At 52.3% G+C, this 21,509-nt stretch overlaps 1 protein-coding gene across 5 annotated transcripts in view; it reads right to left on the minus strand.

The window, feature by feature from the left end:
- Positions 1 to 21,509, minus strand: part of iqsec1b (IQ motif and Sec7 domain ArfGEF 1b) — a 71,127-nt gene that overhangs the window by 29,687 nt on the left and 19,931 nt on the right. Inside the window, exon 1 of one of the 5 annotated variants that reach the window (XM_029826094.1) lies at positions 9,222 to 9,418. The exons of 3 other annotated variants lie outside the window; for them this stretch is intronic. In XM_029826094.1, the coding sequence (XP_029681954.1) occupies positions 9,222 to 9,343 (122 nt within the window). In that variant the 5' untranslated portion in view covers positions 9,344 to 9,418. Of the gene's footprint in view, positions 1 to 298; positions 597 to 9,221; positions 9,419 to 21,509 lie in introns of those variants that run through there. One more of the 5 variants, XM_029826095.1, reaches the window with a different exon arrangement.

Genomic DNA, 21,509 nt, shown 5'->3' on the forward strand with positions numbered 1-21,509 from the left:
GCGAGCAGACGTGATGCAAACACGGTATTTATGAGCGGCCCCGCGTGCACAATGGACGGGGGACTGGAGAATGTCAGGGCCGGAGCACAACAATAAACCTGCCTTTCAGGCCACTTAACCCCTCTGATACGGGGACACGTGTCCACGTTTCAGCGTCTCCACACAAACGATTAACACGCGCAGGGACGGGGACACGTCTCGCACCGCGGGCTGACATTTATGAAGCGCAGAGGTGATCCGACACGGCGGAACACTTAAGCCAGGACCTGTTTTGTGCTGGGGGAGAGCGGCGACTCACCTCCTGTAGAACGCCTGCAGACAGAGGAACTGCCAGTAATCCAAACAGAAGGCTTTGAACTTCAGCATCCTGCCACAAACGCCTCGATTCAGACTCAAACTGTCCATGAGATCCACAGAAGGACAAAAAACCGCTTCAACGGATTTAAAGGACCAGAACGAGGATCCGGGCTGTGCGGCCGCACCACTGACACCCCTAATGAGGAGCCCCTTCTCAGCATCTGCCGGTGCCTCTGGGCCAGGTGGAGGAGCCAGACCTGCATCCTTCTGCTCCTTTTGTTGATCCTGGAGTCCCTGAACATGTAGGTATAACACCACCCCCCCCACCCCGACAGAGATGCCCCCCACAGGAGGCCGGAGCTTCCCCAGGAGGTGGTGGCTTGAAGGTTCCTTCCAATACAGAAGGTCTCAGCAAACACACGTTTCCAGTCAGTCAATAAAAGAGGAGGTCCTTGTCTCCATCTTCATCGGGGCTCATCAGAGCTGAGTTACAGCTGCTCCCATTGTGGACGGAGCCGCGCTCGCCGTGTCCGACGCTGCTGCGTCTCCCCGGGCAAACAAAGCACACAAAGGCCCCCCCGGTGGCCCCCGTCAATTAAGATTTATCAGATGCTGCGCGGCTCCTGCCGCCTGGCCGCTCAGGCAGGAGCTATCAGTGGCAGCACATGGTGCACGTGGAGGTGAAGCCAGCACCCATGAGGGCCAAACACGCACAATGGCCGGGCGGGTTGCCACGACAACCCCAAACAGGACAATAAAGGACAGCGATGAATCCTTGATAAGCCTCTTTCTGGTTGAGGAGACACGACTCTGATGCCAGAGTAGGCGTCGCCTGCTTTGATGTCCATTATTTCTATACATATTCCTCACTTTTACGACATTATTTATCTATTTTTTACAACTTCCCTTTTCGTTCAGACAGTAAGATAAATAATAATAATAATAAAGCGGCTTCAAAGCCAGTCAAACCTCCATCAGGAGGGGGCAGAAAAGTGCAGCTGCCCCACTGAATTAATGATGATATGGAAGTGCAGATCATCAATAGTTCATGGAGCAAACGATCGGCACAGCAGCATGAACGGTGACGCTCCGCCCGTCGTCCGAGGCTCCTCACGCAGCCTGGACGTGACGCCAGTGCGGCTTCGGCGCTCCGCTCTCGTGGAGCCTCAGCTCTCGTGGAGCCTCAGCTCTCGTGGAGCCTCAGCTCTCGTGGAGCCTCGTGGAGCCTCGGCTCTCGTGGAGCCTCCGCTCTCGTGGAGCCCGGCGAGCGCTTTGATGTGAGAACAGACAGCATTTTGTAAAAGGCTGCGAGTTCTGAGAAGAGCCGAGGAACGCTGGCGCTCGCTGCGCAACCATGCTGCAACGCGATGCGTCTCTTACGGCTCGTGGAGCTCCTCTGCTGAGGGTCGGCCCCAAAAAATGGCGTTAATGAGAAGCTCCTCGTCGATTTACACCCACAACGGCGGGAAATCCGAGAACGGACGCACAAACTACAGCAGGGACAGAAATTCAACATTTCAGAATCACAACATGATTTAAACCCCCCTGATTGTAGCAGAGGACAAAAGAGCCCGAGCAGCCTGGCGGGCGGCTCTGGGCTGGTGGTCAAATCACCCCCCCCCCCCCCCCCCCCCAACACACACACACACACACGTCCTGCTGGGTCCGATTATTGTTTCTGTTCTGATTACAATAATCACAGAGTTTAAGGACTCATGCTGATTGTAATTAGCTGCTCCACACTCATCTTCCACATCCAGACATGCTAATGTTTCTGCCCAAAGCTTGTGGCGTTTTAAATTCCAGACCAGTGATTTGGCCTAAATGAGCCCCCCCCACACACACACACACACACACACACACACACACACACACACAGTGGTGACTACTGTAAACACGTAAGTCCACCTTCAGGTTTATCTGAGCCACATGCTCAAGCTGACCTTGATGTCAGCTCGTTCTGACCCGATCTCCGGCTCCTCCCTTGACCATCTCGGGGGAGCAGCTTGTGAACTGGGCCACATGTGTCGTGTCCCCCATTAAGAGCCGGTAAATGTCTTCTCCTTTGTCTCAGTGACAGTCTGGGGAGGGCTGGGTCCCTGAGCGGACGGTGGCCCCCGAGTCTCAATCAGAGTGAGAGCACATCCAGACCGGATCAGAACTTTAATGCAAGCAAACACAGTAAATGACCACTAATTACGTCCTCATCAAGGGTCCAATCAGCTGAAGCTAACCACGCCGACCAGGATGCACCTGATGCTCCGACACCTTCTACAAACCATTTAGCTGCAGCCTGTAAATCCGGAGCGGCTTCAATGACTTCGGCGTCGGTTCCCCCTCGACCGCTGAAAGCCGGCGCCGAGCGCTATGGCAACCGCGAGAGAAGCTCCCATCTGGAGGGGGGGGGCAGTAATGGGCATAATCTTGAGTCGGTGTGCACGTTACGAGGGTGCACAACTGGACTTCCCGATGCCAGAAGAAACGGGTCCTGGGAAGGATCCTGGGAAGGATTCGGAATTCTCAGGGGAGGGGAACCGACGCCACCGGATCTCAGTCAAACCTTTGAACCTCATTTTAACGGGGCTTGATTGATTTGTCGCCGCGGCGATCCAAAAACAAAGTTTACTAGACACCGCTAAACACCGTGAGACCCACGGGCGCCATTATCCGAGCCAGCGCTCGATTCTGAGCCGCTCCCGTCAGATTTCATTACAGCTGTGACTCTGCTGCATCATCCAGGGCCTCCTGTCAGACTCAGGGTGCCCCCCCCCCATCTCAACCCCCCCTCTGCTAATATCCCAGTAAGAAAAAGACCTGCAGAGATGACAGTGAGTGATAAATGGCCCAGGTCGGTCCAATCATCACCTCTAACGTGGAGCTCGGGAACCAATAAAAATGACCTGCAGCCTCCTGGCCAGGCCCTAACAGCCCCCTGGAGCCCGTTGTTGCCCGGGGAGGGGGCAGCATGTGTGATTGTACCTATTGTGAGCTAGCACAGGAGCCAGCTGAGGTCTGAGCAAGAGTGATGGGGGTAAAGAGGAGGAGCTGATCTGCCCCCTGGCTTCCACCCGGCCTGATGATTAATGTGATGCCTTACAGAACAGCTCTCTCCAACACCACTCTGACGACCTCCACCTCCACCCAAGGGTCCAACATCTGATGTGGGATGATGCCGCTGTGATTTAGATTCCACGGATTTGATCCACCTCTTGTCTTTATCATCTCCTCTCGCTCCCAGTCAGGAGGGCAGGAAGAAGCCTGGCAGGGTGCTCCCTCTAGTGGACTCCTGCCATGCAGCCCAGGAGAGGGCCCGGTCCAGCCCGGTCCAGCCCGGTCCAGCCCGCTCCAGTCCGCTCCAGTCCGCTCCAGCCCGCTCCAGTCCGCTCCAGTCCGCTCCAGCCCGCTCCTGCCCGCTCCAGTCCGCTCCAGTCCGCTCCAGCCCGCTCCTGCCCGCTCCAGCCCGCTCCAGCCCGCTCCAGCCCGCTCCAGGTCCGGAGAGGAGATTCCAAAGGAAGGACTCCTCGGCTGTGATTATCAGGCTCAAGCTCAAATGTTGGCAGAAGCAGCAGAATCACGGCGACGTCCTGCCAACATTCATCACTTCAGGCATCAGCCTTTTGAAACTGAAGTATCCGTCAGGTTAAAGTCTCAGGGAACAATATATTTAAATGATACATTTATGACAGAAAGGAGGCAGAAGCGTCGCGGCTGAAAGGAGCTGAAAGGTGAAGTGAAATGTCAGCGGAGTCACACTGCTCCTCTCATCTGGGCCGGGGCCAGCAGGGATCAGCCCCCCCCCCCACGCCTGGATATGACTGATCCCTTTATAACGTTGATCCTTTCATTAGATCGGAACCGCCTGAAAACCTCATTCACACGAGCGGTTTTTAAAGAATATCTTTAAATATTATAAAGAAAGCATCTGTACGAATGTGTAAACGCTGGTATCACAACATAAAAACCACAATATTATGAAAATAAATATCATATAATATCATAAATGAATGAGAACAACTCCTCCTCCTCCTCTCCCTCCTGCTCTCCCTCCTCCTCCTCTCCCTCCTCCTCCTCCTCTCCCTCCTCCTCCTCCTCTCCCTCCTCCTCCTCTACCTCCTCCTCCTCTCCCTCCTCCTCTCCCTCCTCCTCCTCTACCTCCTCCTCCTCCTCTCCCTCCTCCTCCTTCTCTCCCTCCTCCTCCTCTCCCTCCTCCTCCTTCTCTCCCTCCTCCTTCTCTCCCTCCTCCTTCTCTCCCTCCTCCTCCTCTCCTTCCTTCTCTCCCTCCTCCTTCTCTCCCCTCCTCCTCCTCCTCTCCCTCCTCCTCCTCCTCTCCCTCCTCCTCCTCTCCCTCCTCCTCCTCTCCCTCCTCCTCCTCCTCCTCCTCTCCCTCCTCCTCCTCTACCTCCTCCTCCTCCTCTCCCTCCTCCTCCTCTCCCTTCTCCTTCTCTCCCTCCTCCTCCTCTCCCTCCTCCTCCTCTACCTCCTCCTCCTCCTCTCCCTCCTCCTCCTCTCCCTTCTCCTCCTCTCCCTCCTCCTCCTCTCTCCCTCCTCCTCTCCCTCCTCCTTCTCTCCCTCCTCCTTCTCTCCCTCCTCCTCCTCCTCTCCCTCCTCCTCCTCCTCCTCCTCCTTTGGACACATTTTCCACATCGACGGCCGGTCGGATGTGGAAAGGTCACAGTCGTGACCTCACGGACGAGGCCGACCTTCCCGGCAGGAAGTGGGCGGAGCATCAAGGTGATGCATGAACGTGAGCAGCAGCTGCAGGTCCGTTTCCTCTGGTCGGGATCCTGCTGCTCTGCCATCGTCAACGTCTCCGTGATGCTGCTGTGCTCCTCACGGAGGCAGGAAGACGCACGAACCTTCAGCCATGCAGATTCACAGGCAGCCACGCTTCCTTTGATCTCTCACAAACTGCAGCTTTTACAGTTCCATCATTTTAGGACCAGCAGCTTCAGGATGGGGGGGGGGGGGGGGGGGCTGAATCAAAGCCTGATCTATTTATGGATCCTCCGTAAACAATGTCAACATTTTAAATGAGTTTAGTTTTAATTAGCTGGAAGGTTTGCTTTCATGTAGCAAGTGACAATTTCCAGCCGTAATTGGCGTTAGCCTGTAAGCGGCGCGGCGGCGCCCCCATGCAGAGCTCATGCATCACTTTAGTGTCGGAGCATCAACAACAGCGGCGCTGTGCTGCATACTAAACACACGCAGCAGCAGCAGCAGCAGCAGTAACAGTAGTAGTAGCAGCAGCAGCAGAGCAGAAGCAGCAGCAGCAGCAGCAGAGCAGCAGCAGCAGTAGCAGCAGAGCAGCAGCAGCAGTAGTAGCAGCAGAGCAGCAGCAGAGCAGCAGAGCAGCAGCAGCAGAGCAGCAGCAGAGCAGCAGCAGAGCAGCAGCAGCAGCAGCAGTAGCAGCAGCAGCAGCAGCAGAGCAGCAGAGCAGCAACAGCAGAGCAGCAGCAGCAGCAGCAACAGCAGAGCAGCAGAGCAGCAACAGCAGAGCAGCAGCAGAGCAGCAACAGCAGAGCAGCAGAGCAGCAGAGCAGCAACAGCAGAGCAGCAGCAGAGCAGCAACAGCAGAGCAGCAGCAGCAGCAGCAACAGCAGAGCAGCAGCAGCAGCAGCAGCAGCAGCAGTAGTAGCAGCAGCAGCAGAGCAGCAGCAGCAGCAGCAGCAGCAGTAGTAGCAGCAGCAGCAGAGCAGCAGCAGCAGTAGTAGCAGAGCAGCAGCAGCAGCAGCAGCAGCAGCAGCAGCAGCAGCAGCAGCAGCAGAGCAGCAGCACGGTGAACATCCCACGTATGTTTTAGGTCAGATTAAAACCAGTGGGATCATAATTTCCTCATCTGCCAGAGAGGCTGTTTACATCAGCTCTGAGTGAGGGAGCGTTAATCATTAATCATTAATCATTAATCATTAATCATTAACGAGAGAGGCTTTGGATAAATGTTTCAGCAGCCATTCATGATGAATCTCTGGACACATTTACCTTTTTAATAACGACACATGCGCTCTCACACATGCGCTGAGGAAATGTGCTGACAAAAAAGTTTCCACTGTCACTGTGCCTTTATTGAGCATATATGGGCACGTGCACGCGCCACACAGCCATGCGTGCACGTGGTTCCTGTTTGAGGAGTCCAGATTCAGACACTATAACTGGACCATTACGATAAGAGATGATCAAAGGAGAGAGAATCAAGATCTGAATCAAGGATAAAGTGTTTGGATGATCGGGCCGTCATCATCACCATCATCATCATCACCATCACCATCATCACCATCATCATCATCACCACCATCACCACCATCATCATCACCATCATCACCATCACCACCATCACCATCACCATCATCACCATCATCATCATCACCATCATCACCATCACCACCATCATCATCACCATCATCACCATCACCACCATCATCATCACCATCATCACCATCATCATCATCACCATCATCACCATCATCATCACCATCATCATCACCATCATCATCATCACCACCATCATCATCATCACCATCATCACCATCACCACCATCATCATCACCATCATCACCATCACCACCATCATCATCACCATCATCATCATCACCATCATCACCATCACCACCATCACCACCACCATCATCACCATCATCACCATCATCATCATCACCATCATCACCATCATCATCATCACCATCACCATCATCACCATCATCATCATCACCATCACCATCATCATCACCATCATCATCATCATCACCATCACCATCATCATCACCATCATCATCATCATCACCACCATCATCATCACCATCATCACCACCATCATCATCATCATCACCACCATCATCATCATCACCACCATCATCATCACCATCATCACCATCATCATCATCATCATGATCACCACCACCATCATCATCATCACCATCATCATCATCATCATCATCATCATCATCATCATCCTCCTTTAGTTCATAGGCAACTATTTTGGGAAAATTCTCAAGAAGCCAGAAGCTGCAGTTTTCCCAGGAGTCCCAGTGAAGGTTGGAACTGTGGAAGCCAAGTGCTTCCTAATCTGAGGTTCTGATGCTACATTTCCTGAAAGGGAACGAAGTCAGAACTCTTGATATTATCAGAGATCATCGTCCCTGGAGCTCTGCAGACGGATTCAGGCAGAATGAATGTTTGGGATCGTGCGGCGGACGCACGGAAGCACATCATAAATCCGCTCATGAACGCGGGAATCACTCCTGAACGTGCACATTCCTCGTTAATAGCGATCACCCCCGTATAAATTAGCATAGCTTGTTAGAGGGGAATGATTAATCTCTTGTGTTTCAGCAGAATTCCTCGGCTGTTTTACTGCCAATTAGGCTGTTTCCCTCCTGTAAAGCAGTCACACATTATTGGAATCCGTGTTCGGAAGGAAGCAGTGACGTCGCCACTAAATAAGAGGTTTAATTAGCACAGGGGACGACAAAGTGGTCAAAGTGAGCGTGAGGAGAAAACACTCACGTTCAACAACGCCAACTTTCTCAGAAGGTGACGGATAAAAACCAACCTTCTTCAGAGCCCTCGGCTAAAAATAGGGCTGTGACATCACCACTGCTATGCAAAACAGTGCTGACCTTCTCTGCAGTCGCACACACACACACACACACACACACACACACACACACACACACACACATACACACACACACACACCGATGTGGTGGTATTCAGGGTCAGGGCAGCACCCTCCCACCTGCATATATCAGCAGGTGTAGATTTCCCGGCGCCGCCCAGCAACCGTCCGTCGGCTCACTAGTTTATCCGTACTAGTTTATCCGTACTAGCTTATCCGTACTAGTTTATCCGTACTAGCTTATCCGTACTAGTTTATCCGTACTAGCTTATCCGTACTAGCTTATCCGTACTAGTTTATCCGTACTAGCTTATCCGTACTAGCTTATCCGTACTAGTTTATCCGTACTAGCTTATCCGTACTAGTTTATCCGTACTAGTTTATCCGTACTAGTTTATCCGTACTAGCTTATCCGTACTAGCTTATCCGTACTAGTTTATCCGTACTAGTTTATCCGTACTAGTTTATCCGTATTAGTTTATCCGTACTAGCTTATCCGTACTAGTTTATCCGTACTAGCTTATCCGTACTAGCTTATCCGTACTATTTTATCCGTATTAGTTTATCCGTACTAGCTTATCCATACTAGTTTATCCGTATTAGTTTATCCGTACTAGCTTATCCGTACTAGTTTATCCGTACTAGTTTATCCGTATTAGTTTATCCATACTAGCTTATCCGTACTAGTTTACCGTACTAGCTTATCCGTACTAGTTTATCCGTATTAGTTTATCCGTACTAGCTTATCCGTACTAGTTTATCCGTACTAGTTTATCCGTATTAGTTTATCCGTACTAGTTTATCCGTATTAGTTTATCCGTACTAGCTTATCCATACTAGTTTATCCGTATTAGTTTATCCGTACTAGCTTATCCGTACTAGTTTATCCGTATTAGTTTATCCATACTAGTTTATCCGTACTAGCTTATCCGTACTAGTTTACCGTACTAGCTTATCCGTACTAGTTTATCCGTATTAGTTTATCCGTACTAGCTTATCCGTACTAGTTTATCCGTACTAGTTTATCCGTATTAGTTTATCCGTACTAGTTTATCCGTATTAGTTTATCCGTACTAGCTTATCCGTACTAGTTTATCCGTACTAGTTTATCCGTATTAGTTTATCCATACTAGTTTATCCGTACTAGCTTATCCGTACTAGTTTATCCGTACTAGTTTATCCGAACGCTTCGTATCCATCAGAGACCGACGGGAGGAGAAACGGGAGCGTTTGAAATGGGTTTGAGGGATTTAAAGATGTGCGTGTGTGGCGGTGGCGAGCGGGCGGAGGCTCGGAGACCGACTGTACGTACCGTGCAACAGAAGACGCCGTACAGCGCCGGGGAGGGGGGATTGGTCTGATGGTCTCTATGGAAACCGCAGGCTGTGAGGGCAAGTCCGTAGAGGAAACAGCAGGGCAGTAAATCCTTCCCATCCTGAGCTGATGATTCTCCTGCAGCTGAAGGACACCAGTGCAGACGTCAGGGCCTCTGGGCCGCCATGACCCACGGGCCGGTTCCACCTCAGGGACCGGAGATTAAATGTTGGATCAGCATCGGAATGCTGGATGCTGCTGTGTAAATCTTTATCGCACGTTCGCGGCAGTGACGGAGGAATGTTGTTCCAGCTGAATCAGTCTGGATGAAGCTGAGAGGAGCATCAAGCGGAGGCCAGGCCTTTAGCGGTTGTCATGACAATATGGAGGGGTGAGAGATCCTCCGCCGCTCCTCTCAGGAGACGGAATGACATTCACTCCTGCTCTACGCGGAAAGTGCAGAGATCATCAGCATGTCTGCAGTTCAGAGGCTCCCACCGTGACCGTCTGGATGGTGAACAGGGTGTGTCGAAGGTTCCTGTCTGCAGCCAGCCGGGAATTCCTGACTGTTGTGTGTGATCCCAAGCAGGAAAACAGTCAGTAAAGAAGGTTGACAAACGCTCGGATTGAGGAGATACTGCAGAAAAACCAGCCTGATCCAAAAAGTCTGCAGTTTGATCTTGGAAAGCTAGCTCCAGGATCTTTATCCTGGGAGAAGCATCATCAGCGCACACATCCGGGGGGGAGCGCCGTCCCTGTTCCTGCGTCTCTGGCAGAGCAATTTCCTCGCTGTCGCTAATCCTCAGGCAGGAGCGGCGTAATGGTCCGTGATGTAACTGGCTTATAGGGGAGAGATGAGATGCTGATGAGGACTGCCGGACAGATCTGTGGGTTAATGTGAGTCGGGAACGCTTCCGGGCACCTGCTAGAGTAAACACGGAACGGGCGAGTACAGTACGATCTTCCGCCACGTTCGGCTGCGTCGGCATCATCTCGCAAAGGTTATTGCTCTCAGCGTTTGGTGAGTTCTGACATTTGTTCAGTCCTCTCAGACTGGGAGGACCCGCATGCTGCAGCTTAGAAAGGTTCCTACTTCCTGGAAAAGGTTCCTGCTTCCTGGAAAAGGTTCCTGCTTCCTGGTAAAGGTTCCTGCTTCCTGGAAAAGGTTCCTGCTTCCTGGTAAAGATTCCTGCTTCCTGGTAAAGATTCCTGCTTCCTGGAAAAGGTTCCTGCCTACTGGAAAAGGAAGCAGACCACCTCTGATCACATCTGATCACCCTCTGACCACCTCTGATCACATCTGATCACCCTCTGACCACCTCTGATCACCTCTGATCACCCTCTGATCACCCTCTGACCACCTCTGATCACCCTCTGATCACCTCTGATCACCCTCTGATCACCTCTGATCACCCTCTGACCACCTCTGATCACCCTCTGATCACCTCTGATCACCCTCTGATCACCCTCTGACCACCTCTGATCACCCTCTGACCACCTCTGATCACCCTCTGATCACCTCTGATCACCTATGATCACCCTCTGACCACCTCTGATCACCCTCTGATCACCCTCTGACCACCTCTGATCACCTATGATCACCCTCTGACCACCTCTGATCACCCTCTGATCACCCCTGATCACCCTCTGATCACCTATGATCACCCTCTGACCACCTCTGATCACCCTCTGACCACCCCTGATCACCTATGATCACATTTGTCCAATGCTGCTTCAGTTCTCGTCTCATTTCCACTACAAACACTTTATTTATACCTCAGAAACCCAAAAGACTGTAAATGAATCAACAAATGTCTCTTTCTCTGGGGGCCAAGTCCTCGGGCTGGTCCTGCTCCTCCACGCCGGGTTTAGACCTGAGGGTTCGGGTCCCTGATGTTGAGTCCCAAACTGTGAACCCCCCAGGAGGAACCACTGTATCTGACTGTTATAGATCGTGTCCCAGACACACGGGCGTCCAGGTCCTCTCACAAACCTAAACCATCTTATAGGTGCTGTGCAGCATGAATGACCTGAGCTCTTCTGCCAGTGCCCCCCCCCCCCCCCCCACCCTCACCCCCACCCCCCACCCCCACCTCACTATCAGCACATCCTATTAATGTCATGTAATATCCAGACAATAATGTAATCGTGATTAAAACCAGACTCGTGGAAATGGCCATTAGCATCACACTTAATTATCTCCTGTTTCACTGTGCAGGAAGTGTGACAGGAAGTGTGACAGGAAGTGTGACAGGAAGTGTAACAGGAAGTGTAACAGGAAGTGTAACAGGAAGTGTGACAGGAAGTCGCTGCAGCCGAGTGAAAGAGTGGAGCAATAACCCGGATCTCCATCAGAGTCTCCAGGACGTGGAGACCCAGGACCGTTTCAGGTGGAGACGAAAGAGGCTTTATTGAGCTCTGGTTGGGAGGACGCAGCTACAGCAGGACACAGCTACAGCAGGACACAGCTTCAGCAGGACACAGCTACAGCAGGACGCAGGACACAGCTTCAGCAGGACGCAGCTACAGCAGGACACAGCTTCAGCAGGACACAGCTACAGCAGGACACAGCTTCAGCAGGACGCAGCTACAGCAGGACACAGCTACAGCAGGACGCAGCTACAGCAGGACACAGCTACAGCAGGACGCAGGACACAGCTACAGCAGGACGCAGCTACAGCAGGACACAGCTTCAGAAGGACACAGCCACAGCAGGACGCAGCTACAGCAGGACGCAGCTACAGCAGGACACAGCCACAGCAGGACGCAGCTACAGCAGGACACAGCTACAGCAGGACGCAGGACACAGCTTCAGCAGGACGCAGCTACAGCAGGACACAGCTTCAGCAGGACACAGCTACAGCAGGACACAGCTTCAGCAGGACGCAGCTACAGCAGGACACAGCTACAGCAGGACGCAGCTACAGCAGGACGCAGCTACAGCAGGACACAGCTTCAGCAGGACACAGCTACAGCAGGACGCAGCTACAGCAGGACACAGCTTCAGCAGGACACAGCTACAGCAGGACACAGCTTCAGCAGGACACAGCCACAGCAGGACGCAGCTACAGCAGGACGCAGCTACAGCAGGACGCAGCTTCAGCAGGACACAGCAACAGCAGGACACAGCTTCAGCAGGACGCAGCTTCAGAAGGACACAGCTACAGCAGGACGCAGCTACAGCAGGACGCAGCTACAGCAGGACGCAGCTTCAGCAGGACACAGCTACAGCAGGACGCAGCAACAGCAGGATGCAGCTACAGCAGGACGCAGCAACAGCAGGACGCAGCTACAGCAGGATGCCGCTACAGCAGGACGCAGCAACAGCAGGATGCAGCTTCAGCAGGACGCAGCTTCAGAAGGACACAGCTGGAAAATGCAGCATTTGGGCCTCTTTTTACGTTCAGTCCCAGCTGCAGCGAGACCTCGATGGGAAGCGTCCAAGTTTGGGCTCTGGGACAGGAACCTCATCCCAAATATTAACATCTGACAGATGGAAGAGCTGCACCTTTGTGAGGGGGGAAGAGTCCTGAAGCGGTGGGGGGGGGGGGGACTTCTGGCCAGAGGAATTAACCTCAGAGGAACTGGTAACGAGACAGCCAATCAGAGGGTGAGGAGACACTGGGGCCACGATGGCTGGGGGACAGGCAACGAGGTGGAGAGCCGCTCTGGGAGGACGGCGTGGGCCACCCTTGTCAGCACTAATCCGGTGTAATGCCGTTTCCCTGAGGAATAAGGCGGATGAACCCGGGCTGCAGGACTCCCGTCACGGCTGTCGCGGACGCTCCGGCGTGAGTCTCGCTCAGCTGCTCCAGATGTGGGGGTGCACATAACGACCAGTGTTTGGAGATAACAGCCAGCCGTGACACCCATGCCGAACAGCTCCAGGTGATTACCAGGGCTACCTGCCCTCCCAGGTGGTGCGCTAGCTTTAGCGTTAGCTTAAACACACGTCAGCTCAGCACTTTAGCATCTTGTGGTGCCAGAGGAGGCTGCGTAGAGACGCTCCCCGAGGGCGTTTAGCCATTAAAGCAGATTTAATTTGTGATCCGATGACGACAGAACGTTCGGTGTGTCTTTGGACAGGAAGCGCTTCCGAACATCTAATGTGTGTTTTCCTCCGTGTGGAGGAAGCTGCTCAAACAAAACGAGGTCGCGCTGAATGCAAAACACCTCAGCCGGCGCCGATCAAAACAAGAGTTCTGCAACTAGGCTAATGAATGCAGAGCCCGGGAACCCGCTTTACTACACGGTTCACGGCGGCGCTGAAGTGGACCCAACATAAAATCTTTGTGGGCTCTTCCTCCGTGTCCAAACACATCGATTTCTCCGCACAGACTCATTAATTTTAGTAACATTCTTCTTCTTCCAGAGAATAATCAGCGCTGCGTCTCACATCCGCCACAAAAGTGCTGATGAAAGGAAACGCCGCCTCCAACCAACGTGTCCTCGTTTGTGCGTGAGGAGGAGAATCCCGTTTTTGTGTCCATTATCTCCCGGCTGAAGTGGTGGAAGCTTCCGACCGGAAGCGTTTCTGGCTTCCAGGTTCCACATACGAGACGCTCGGCGAATTCAGACGAGCCTCCGGATGAAACCGGAGCCAGGAACCCTGATTTGTGGTCTCATCGGGCAGGTTTCCAGAGCAAAGGTGGGCTGGCTGAACAGAAGCAAGCAGATCCCCGGATTCTGCCGCACGGGCTCATTATGGGGTTCTGGAAATGGGAAGTATTACGTAATACAGAACTGGGCCACCCGGGATCACCGCAGGAACGCCGGCTGCATCCACGCTCATAATACGTCTTCAACCGCTGAATATGTTCTCCTAACTTAACCAGAAGTTCCTTTTTACTCACGTTCTGGGTTTGTGGGCGTGCGGGCGGAGCAGGCGGTCGGAGGAACGCTGGTTTGGAAATCCGATATTTGGTGGAAGCTGCGAACGGATCAACTTTGTGTCCGTGCTGTGCAAATGACTCGCAGCACTAAAGGAATCAATCTCTACACGGCTGCATTCAAAGCGAAGACGTGGAGGAAATGAGAGCCCTCAGGTGGTGAAAAGACGATGATGGCGGATAAACGTGCGGCTCGGAGCTGCAGCGGCGCTCCGAGATCCCCCGGAGATCCCTCTGAATCTGTTATCCTGAATCCATTTTGGGTGGTTCGGACTCATTTGAGTAAACTTCACCCAGGATGACGAAATTAGGAATCCATTCTTCCTCTTTAGCTTCTCTCTCGGCCTCCATCCATTCATTCATTCATTCATTCATTCTCCCCTTAGTCTCTCACCACAGGAACCTTTACCAGGAGCCAGGAACCATCAGCCAATCTAAACAGTGACTAAATGCGGTTTGGATCACATGATCCCATCTTGCGTAATTCCCACCGACTTCCTGTGACTAAGAGCCAACCTGGAAAGATTAAATTGTGCCAGTGCCTGGAACTGAAGTGATCCGGTACTTTTGGAGGAAAAGCAGCTTTTCCCGGTGCCGCCCGCGGTCTGGATCCCCGGGATCTGCTGCTGATCTGCTGCAGCGGAGCAACAAGCTGACGTCCTGAGCCATTAATCCATAAATACTAAATCGTGTCGCTGGGATTCATGACATAACGAAGGTTACCGGGGCGCCGCTGGGACGCTCACGAAGATCACAACTGGAACTAAAACATGCAGATGTGTCCGATCTGGGGGGGAGGATCACTCACGGGGATCTCACGTGACCACGGGTCCCGGCTGTGGTGGCGCCCTGCTTGTGGCGCTCCTGCGGAGCAGCTGGATTCTCTGGGGGGGCTGGAGGAACGTGTGCAGGATCCATTTCACTCAGCTATGAAACTGATATTTCAGAACTAATTTTCTGCACCGCAGCCTGTCGTGTGCTCACGAGGTCACTGGCAGCAGGCTGCTGTTTATTGCCTTTTTATCTGTCTGTGTTACGTTATTTCACTTGATTTTATTCATAATGGAGATTTCCAGCATTCAAACGACGGCGCCGTCATGGCGGAGGCTCTCGGACCGTCTCCGAAAGGCAGAGAGTCCATTAATATGGGAAGAGAGCGGAGATTTAGCTCCTCTCCGCAGTCACTCCGTGTTCCCTCGCACAGCTGCTCCGAGCGTCCACACACTGTTGCAGCGCGTGAGGTGGAAACGAGGCTCCAGTGTGAGATTCACACAATAAAAGACTAATTAGTGACGAGTGACGAGGTCACAGTCAGACCACGATCAGCTGATAAGAGTGGTGATGTCACACAAGTGCAGGTTCACCAGCAGCACGGCCTCGTACTGCAGGACAGCACCGACAGAAAGTGTGTGTGTGTGTGTGTCTGTGTGCGTGTGTGTGCGTGTACGTGTGCGCGCGTGTGTGTGTGCGTGCGTGTGTGTGTGTGTGTCAGTCATGCAGCTCACCGCAGGGTTGAACTCACTGTTTCACCACAGTCGGTGACGCTGAGCTGCAGCTAATAAAATGGAATGATCAGATTTTTCCAGGTTTTCAGACATTCCAAGAGATGGAAATGATCATTAAATGCGGCCACAAGCATCTCGACACGTTTGGAGGTGGAAGCTTTCGCCTCTCAGTCGTCGGGGGACATGCTGAACGACAGCAAAGAGGAGATTTTGCATTTAATCGTTCAACTAAAGGCTAAATGAGTTCACGGAGGAGAGGCTGGCTCACATCTCAGGCTCGTTCCCACAAATATGCAGGAATCTACTGAGGAAGTCGTTGCTTTTATTAACCTGGAGCAGAGGAGCGGTCGGCACATTCGATCTGGAGCGTGAGGACGCGTAAAGACGTCTCGCCTTCATTGAGAGGACAAACTCAACGTTAATACTCAATGATACATGATGTTGACCCGAGACGTCGCGCTAACGACGCTAATAACAGCACAACGACCTCGTTTTGGTCCAACATCCACCGCTCAAGCGGCTGATTTGAGCCAGAGATGAATCTGGAAAACATGGAAGCTGGCGGTTGTGGGAGGTAACGCAGGATTTTCCTTCCCTGCCGTGATAATGAAGGACGGATCAAAGCAAAAGTGGGAGGAGGACAGATCAAAGCAAAAGTGGGAGGAGGACAGATCAAAGCAAAAGTGGGAGGATCCCAACGTTCTGCAGTGATGGTGACGTTAGCCGCAACGCTACCAGAACCTCACCGGGCTCTTCTACACACCTCTGCTGGTCCTGCTGCCCCCAGAGGGCTGATGTTGCCAAAGAACAGGGTTATTGACGTGCACGCCGACGTGCGCATGTTGACATTGAGGCCTTTATGAATCCACCAGAGCATCAGTCAAACCCAGTGAATGAAAAACCACTTCTGGGAGGCCTGCGGACCACCAGCACATCAGCTGTGCACGCTGGCACTCACTAATTGGCAACAGATCATGTGACTGATGCCCCGCCCCCTTTGACCTGAACCGAACCTCCAGTATGGTGACAGACCCACGGATCAATTAGCTTCAGCACATACAATCAATCTGAGGACAAAGCAAGAGATGGAGAGGCTTTAGCGCTGGCACGTTAGCATCTGCGCCTGTGTGCATGTGATGGTGCATGTGATGGTGCATGTGAAGGTGCATGTGATGGTGCATGTGATGGTGCATGTGATGGTGCACGCTCAGCGAGGTGCCCTTCCCCTCCGGGATCATCGGAGCATCAATCACGGCAGGGAACCGCCCATTCGCTGCTTCCTGTGGGCACAACAAGGCCCCTCCAACACTGGTCCCACGTGAGCCCGGCGGCGTTCGCGCGCGCGCGGCGGCGTGCACGTTCACAAACACAAACCAGCACGTTCAACGCTGGTCACCAGGAATTTCACATCCAAGCAAACTTCTCCTTCTGGATGTTTCTTGCACGCGTGCACGTGTCGGTGCGCGGTCGGTCCGGTGCCAGGTGGTTTCCCGCCTCCTCGGTGCCGGTCGGGCCGCACGGTTCCGACTGCCTCCCAGCCACCCGCCAGCTGCCGCTAATGGACCCTCATTAGCGACCGCGGAGGAGGCGCGTGTTTGCACACTCGGCCGCTCCGTGTGAGGGTGTTTGGTCACGTGTTCCTCACCTTGCGCCTTAAATCCATCCGCCCTGTTCCGCCCCTCCCCCATCCGGAAGTTACGCACCGCCCCGAGGAAGAGCGCTGCTGTTGCGCAACAGGCGGGTGAGCGCCGGCCCGCACTAATCACTTTCCTTTGTGACGACAGATTGAGGCGTTTCGCGGCTGCAGACGAGAGGTCGGAATTAGCCGCGTGTTTCCGCTTCCTGCTGCGAAACGGAACGTTCCATTATTCCACGAACGGCAGAGGGAAGGGGGAAGGAACGCCGAACTTCTCCAACGCCGTTAAACTAACAAAATAATAAATAAAACAGGGAGAGGTGGGACTCGCTGAAAAGGTCGAAATTCCCGCCTCTACTTCCATTCAGTGCGCTGTGATGTGTTAAATTGCTCCCGTGTCAGAAAATACCCCCCTCCCTGGTCATTAGGGGCGGCTCTCCACGGGCCCAGGTGCCCCCGGTCCAGCCGGCGTGGGGGTGGCGGTGCTGCTCTGCTCCCCCCTCCCATAAACAGGCTCCTACTAATGACCTCCGACAGTCGTACCCCGGCGCCGCTATCAGCAGGAGGTCGCCCCAGACAGCACCGGGGGGGCTTTTGGAGGTGGCCAAGCGGCACGGCGAGCAGCATTAGCGGCGCCATTAACCCCGGGTCGCCTGATGAGCTCATCTACATCCATTTGACTTGGTGCTCCGGTTCCTCGGGTTCCTCAAGGGCAGCGCCGGAGCGTCCACCTCCACCTGCCGCAGACAGATGTGGCCAGAGGAAGAGTTTTCCTTTCCTCACATCAAATATTCATCCGGTCGGCGCCGCCATTTAACGGATAAAAGCTGGCGGATGAAACATGTAACCATTGTTTTACACAACGCTAATTAACTTAATTCTGGACATTCCAGACGCTCCCACACCTGAAGGTTCCGTTTTAAATGAACGGAGTTCGTCTCCTTTAGATGGAATTAAATGTATGTCGGAGTCTTTCAACGCTTCGCGATAACGTTACCATGGCAACTGGAGTATGCACCATACAGTGTGTGTTGGTCCGACAACACGGCGCAGCAGAAAACCTTGAAAATCTTGAAAATGAGCCAAAAAACTAGAGAAGAAAAGAAAACTAAAGCGGCTAAATCAGCTAAATATCTGAAATAAATGTATCTTTTTATATGAACCAGTTTGAACCAGTATGGACCATCACAAACCAGTATGAACCAGTTTGAACCAGTATGGACCAGTATGGACCAGATACAGTCAGAAGCAAAATATGTTTTACTATTAAAGATAAAATGTAATAAACAAGCATAATAAACGGATGTTTGCACCTGAGGAACATCTACGGACGCAGGAGAACCACTGACCACTTGTTCTACCCAGCAGGTCCGATTCTCCCAGATTCTCCCGATTCTCCCAGAACTGGGATCTGGGAGAATCCCAGTTTAGCTTTAGCTCCTTTGATCATCAGTCATTAAAACACATCAGCTGCTGAGCCCTAAACTACAGATCCTTCAGTTAACGAACAGGTAACAAACAGTTAACGACAGGTTAACGAGCAGTTAACAAGCAGTTAACGAGCAGTTAACAAGCAGTTAACGAACAGTTAACAAGCAGTTAACGAACAGTTACCGAGCAGTTAACGGGCAGTTAACAAACAGCGACCAGTTAACAAGCAGTTAACAAATAGTTAACGAGCAGTTAACGAGCAGTTAGCGAGCGCTCTTCTGTTGGCTGTTCAAGGTCCAAGATCCAGATCCAGGTTGAGTGGTTCCGGCCCGTCTCAGCCCAGCCCAGGTGGCAGCACCAGAACATCAGCGCCGAGGCTGCCGGCCTTGTCTGTTCTGGATAAACTCACCGCTAACTCACCGCTAACTCACCACTAACTCGCCGTTAGCACGGCGTGCACATGGATATAAGTAGGTTTACGACTATGTAATAAAGCAGCGACATGAACAACAGGCTGCTCGACTCGTTTCCTTTCTGTTTCCTTTCATTTGTCCTAATTTATGCTCTTCAACACCAAGACAGAAGGAAGGAAGGAAGGAAGGAAGGAAGGAAGGAAGGAAGGAAGGAAGGAAGGAAGGAAGGAAGGAACGCGCCTCATTAACAGACTGAAGCCTAAAAGGTGTTGACAGCTGTGTCCACAGGCTCCATCAGGGGGGAGGACAGGACGGTCCAGTTTGTCTGTGTGTGTCCTCTCCCCCACCTCTCTTTCCCCCCTCTCCCTCCCTCTCCCCACCCCTCTCTCTCCATCCCTCCCCCTTCTCCCTCCCTCACCCCTCTCTCTCCCTCCCTCTCCCCACCCCTCTCTCTCCATCCCTCTCCCCCCTCTCTCTCCACCCCCCCCCTCTCTCCCTCCCTCTCCTCCCTCTCCCTCCCTCTCCCCACCCCTCTCTCTCCCTCCCCACCCCTCTCTCTCTCCATCCCTCTCCCTCTCTCTCCCCCCCTCTCTCCCTCTTCTTCCATCATTGGTAAACTCACAAATCCAAAAGTTCCCGTCAGTCTGTCCTGTCTTTTTGCTGACTGGACTATTCCTCGGGGACCATGTGGATTATCTCTGTTCCTCCTGTCTGATGAGTTCTTCCTGCCAACTCACACACACTCCTGTATCCTTCCACAGCCAACTCACACACACTCCTGTATCCTTCCACAGCCAACTCACACACACTCCTGTATCCTTCCACAGCCAACTCACACACACTCCTGTATCCTTCCACAGCCAACTCACACACACTCCTGTATCCTTCCACAGACAACTCACACACACTCCTGTATCCTTTCACAGCCAACTCACACACACTCCTGTATCCTTTCACAGCCAACTCACACACACTCCTGTATCCTTTCACAGCCAACTCACACACACTCCTGTATCCTTTCACAGCCAACTCACACACACTCCTGTATCCTTTCACAGCCAACTCACACACACTCCTGTATCCTTTCACAGCCAGCAGAAAGTTAATTAAGGGCCGTCTGGTGGCGGCGTGCCCGTGATGTCCTCGCCGCTGCTACAACCTTATTACCCAGACTTTAACACTGATGAATTAGTGCTCTTTTCCTGCTTTCCACACTCACCCTGGGTGATCTATTGATCGATCAATGCCAGGACAGGTCGAGCACACGCTCCTTTGCAAAGGTAAATATACCATTTTTGGAAATAACTCAATAAAATTCTGCACCAAACACGAGCAGCGCTGGTGAAATGAGAACGGCAGCTGACATTTTGGAGCACGTGGAAGGTGAATAAGTCGTGATTCTCGTGGTCAAATCCGAATAAGACACGTTTCCGACGGCCTAAACCAGCAGCTTCATTCCGAGTGGGACGAGCTGCTGGGAAAATGTGTTGCTGATCCAGAGGTTGGACACAAGAAGGCAAATTTGCAGACTCGGGCGATTAAAAGTGACGCGTCTCTCTCATTTCTGCCCTCTTTGTGTTTGAAGTTTGCACATGGATCTATAAATATTCCCCCAGCTCTGATGATCGACATTGTGGGTATTTATAAATCTCATCATTCAGCTGAATGTGAAGAATGCCGCGTCACAAACCCCCGCAGATGCACGCCACCATCGGCAGCTCTTCCAGCTCAAGCATGTCGAAAATTGAATGTGACTTTAATTATGAGCTAAACAATAGCGGCCTCCACGACAGGAAGGCGGCTGTGGCTCCATAATCAGGAGGTGGAGGAGACAACATTCAGATTCGGTGGCAGGAAATGATGTTTCTAAGTCTGGGTGACGAGTGTTGATGCAGCAGAGCTCACAAACACACACGCTTAAGGACACACACCATCACCATCACCAGGATTCGTGAGTTGACCAGCTCTCAACAGGACTAACGCTCGTGTTAAGCCCGTTCATGTGGTCCAGCTCAGCTGATCCAAGGATGAGAAGGTGATGAGACCGAAGCTCTGATCCATCACTTAACTCCCTGAGTCACAGTCACCCTTCACACAAGCAGGATGCAGCTAATTAGACGTCATTTGTGCAAATCTTGGGAATAAATAAGTCTAAATGAAACGCGTGAAAGCCGGAACACTTTCAGCTTTTACATGTCTCAGGAATTACAAAGATTTGGATGACTCAACATCTAATTTGGAGAACATATTGACAAGAGTGAGGACGGTCCCATTTAATGCCAATTTAATGCCCCTTAAGCTGCATCCATCAAAGCTTTAAGCTGTGATTTCATGTGACGTGACAAAGCAAATGAGCAGCTTTAGTTTTATGGCCAGAAGCGTAACCGTTTCATTAAGTGTAATTTTTGACAT

This window comes from Takifugu rubripes, chromosome 19, assembly GCF_901000725.2.
Source record: "Takifugu rubripes chromosome 19, fTakRub1.2, whole genome shotgun sequence".
NCBI classification, from domain to species: Eukaryota; Metazoa; Chordata; class Actinopteri; order Tetraodontiformes; family Tetraodontidae; genus Takifugu; species Takifugu rubripes.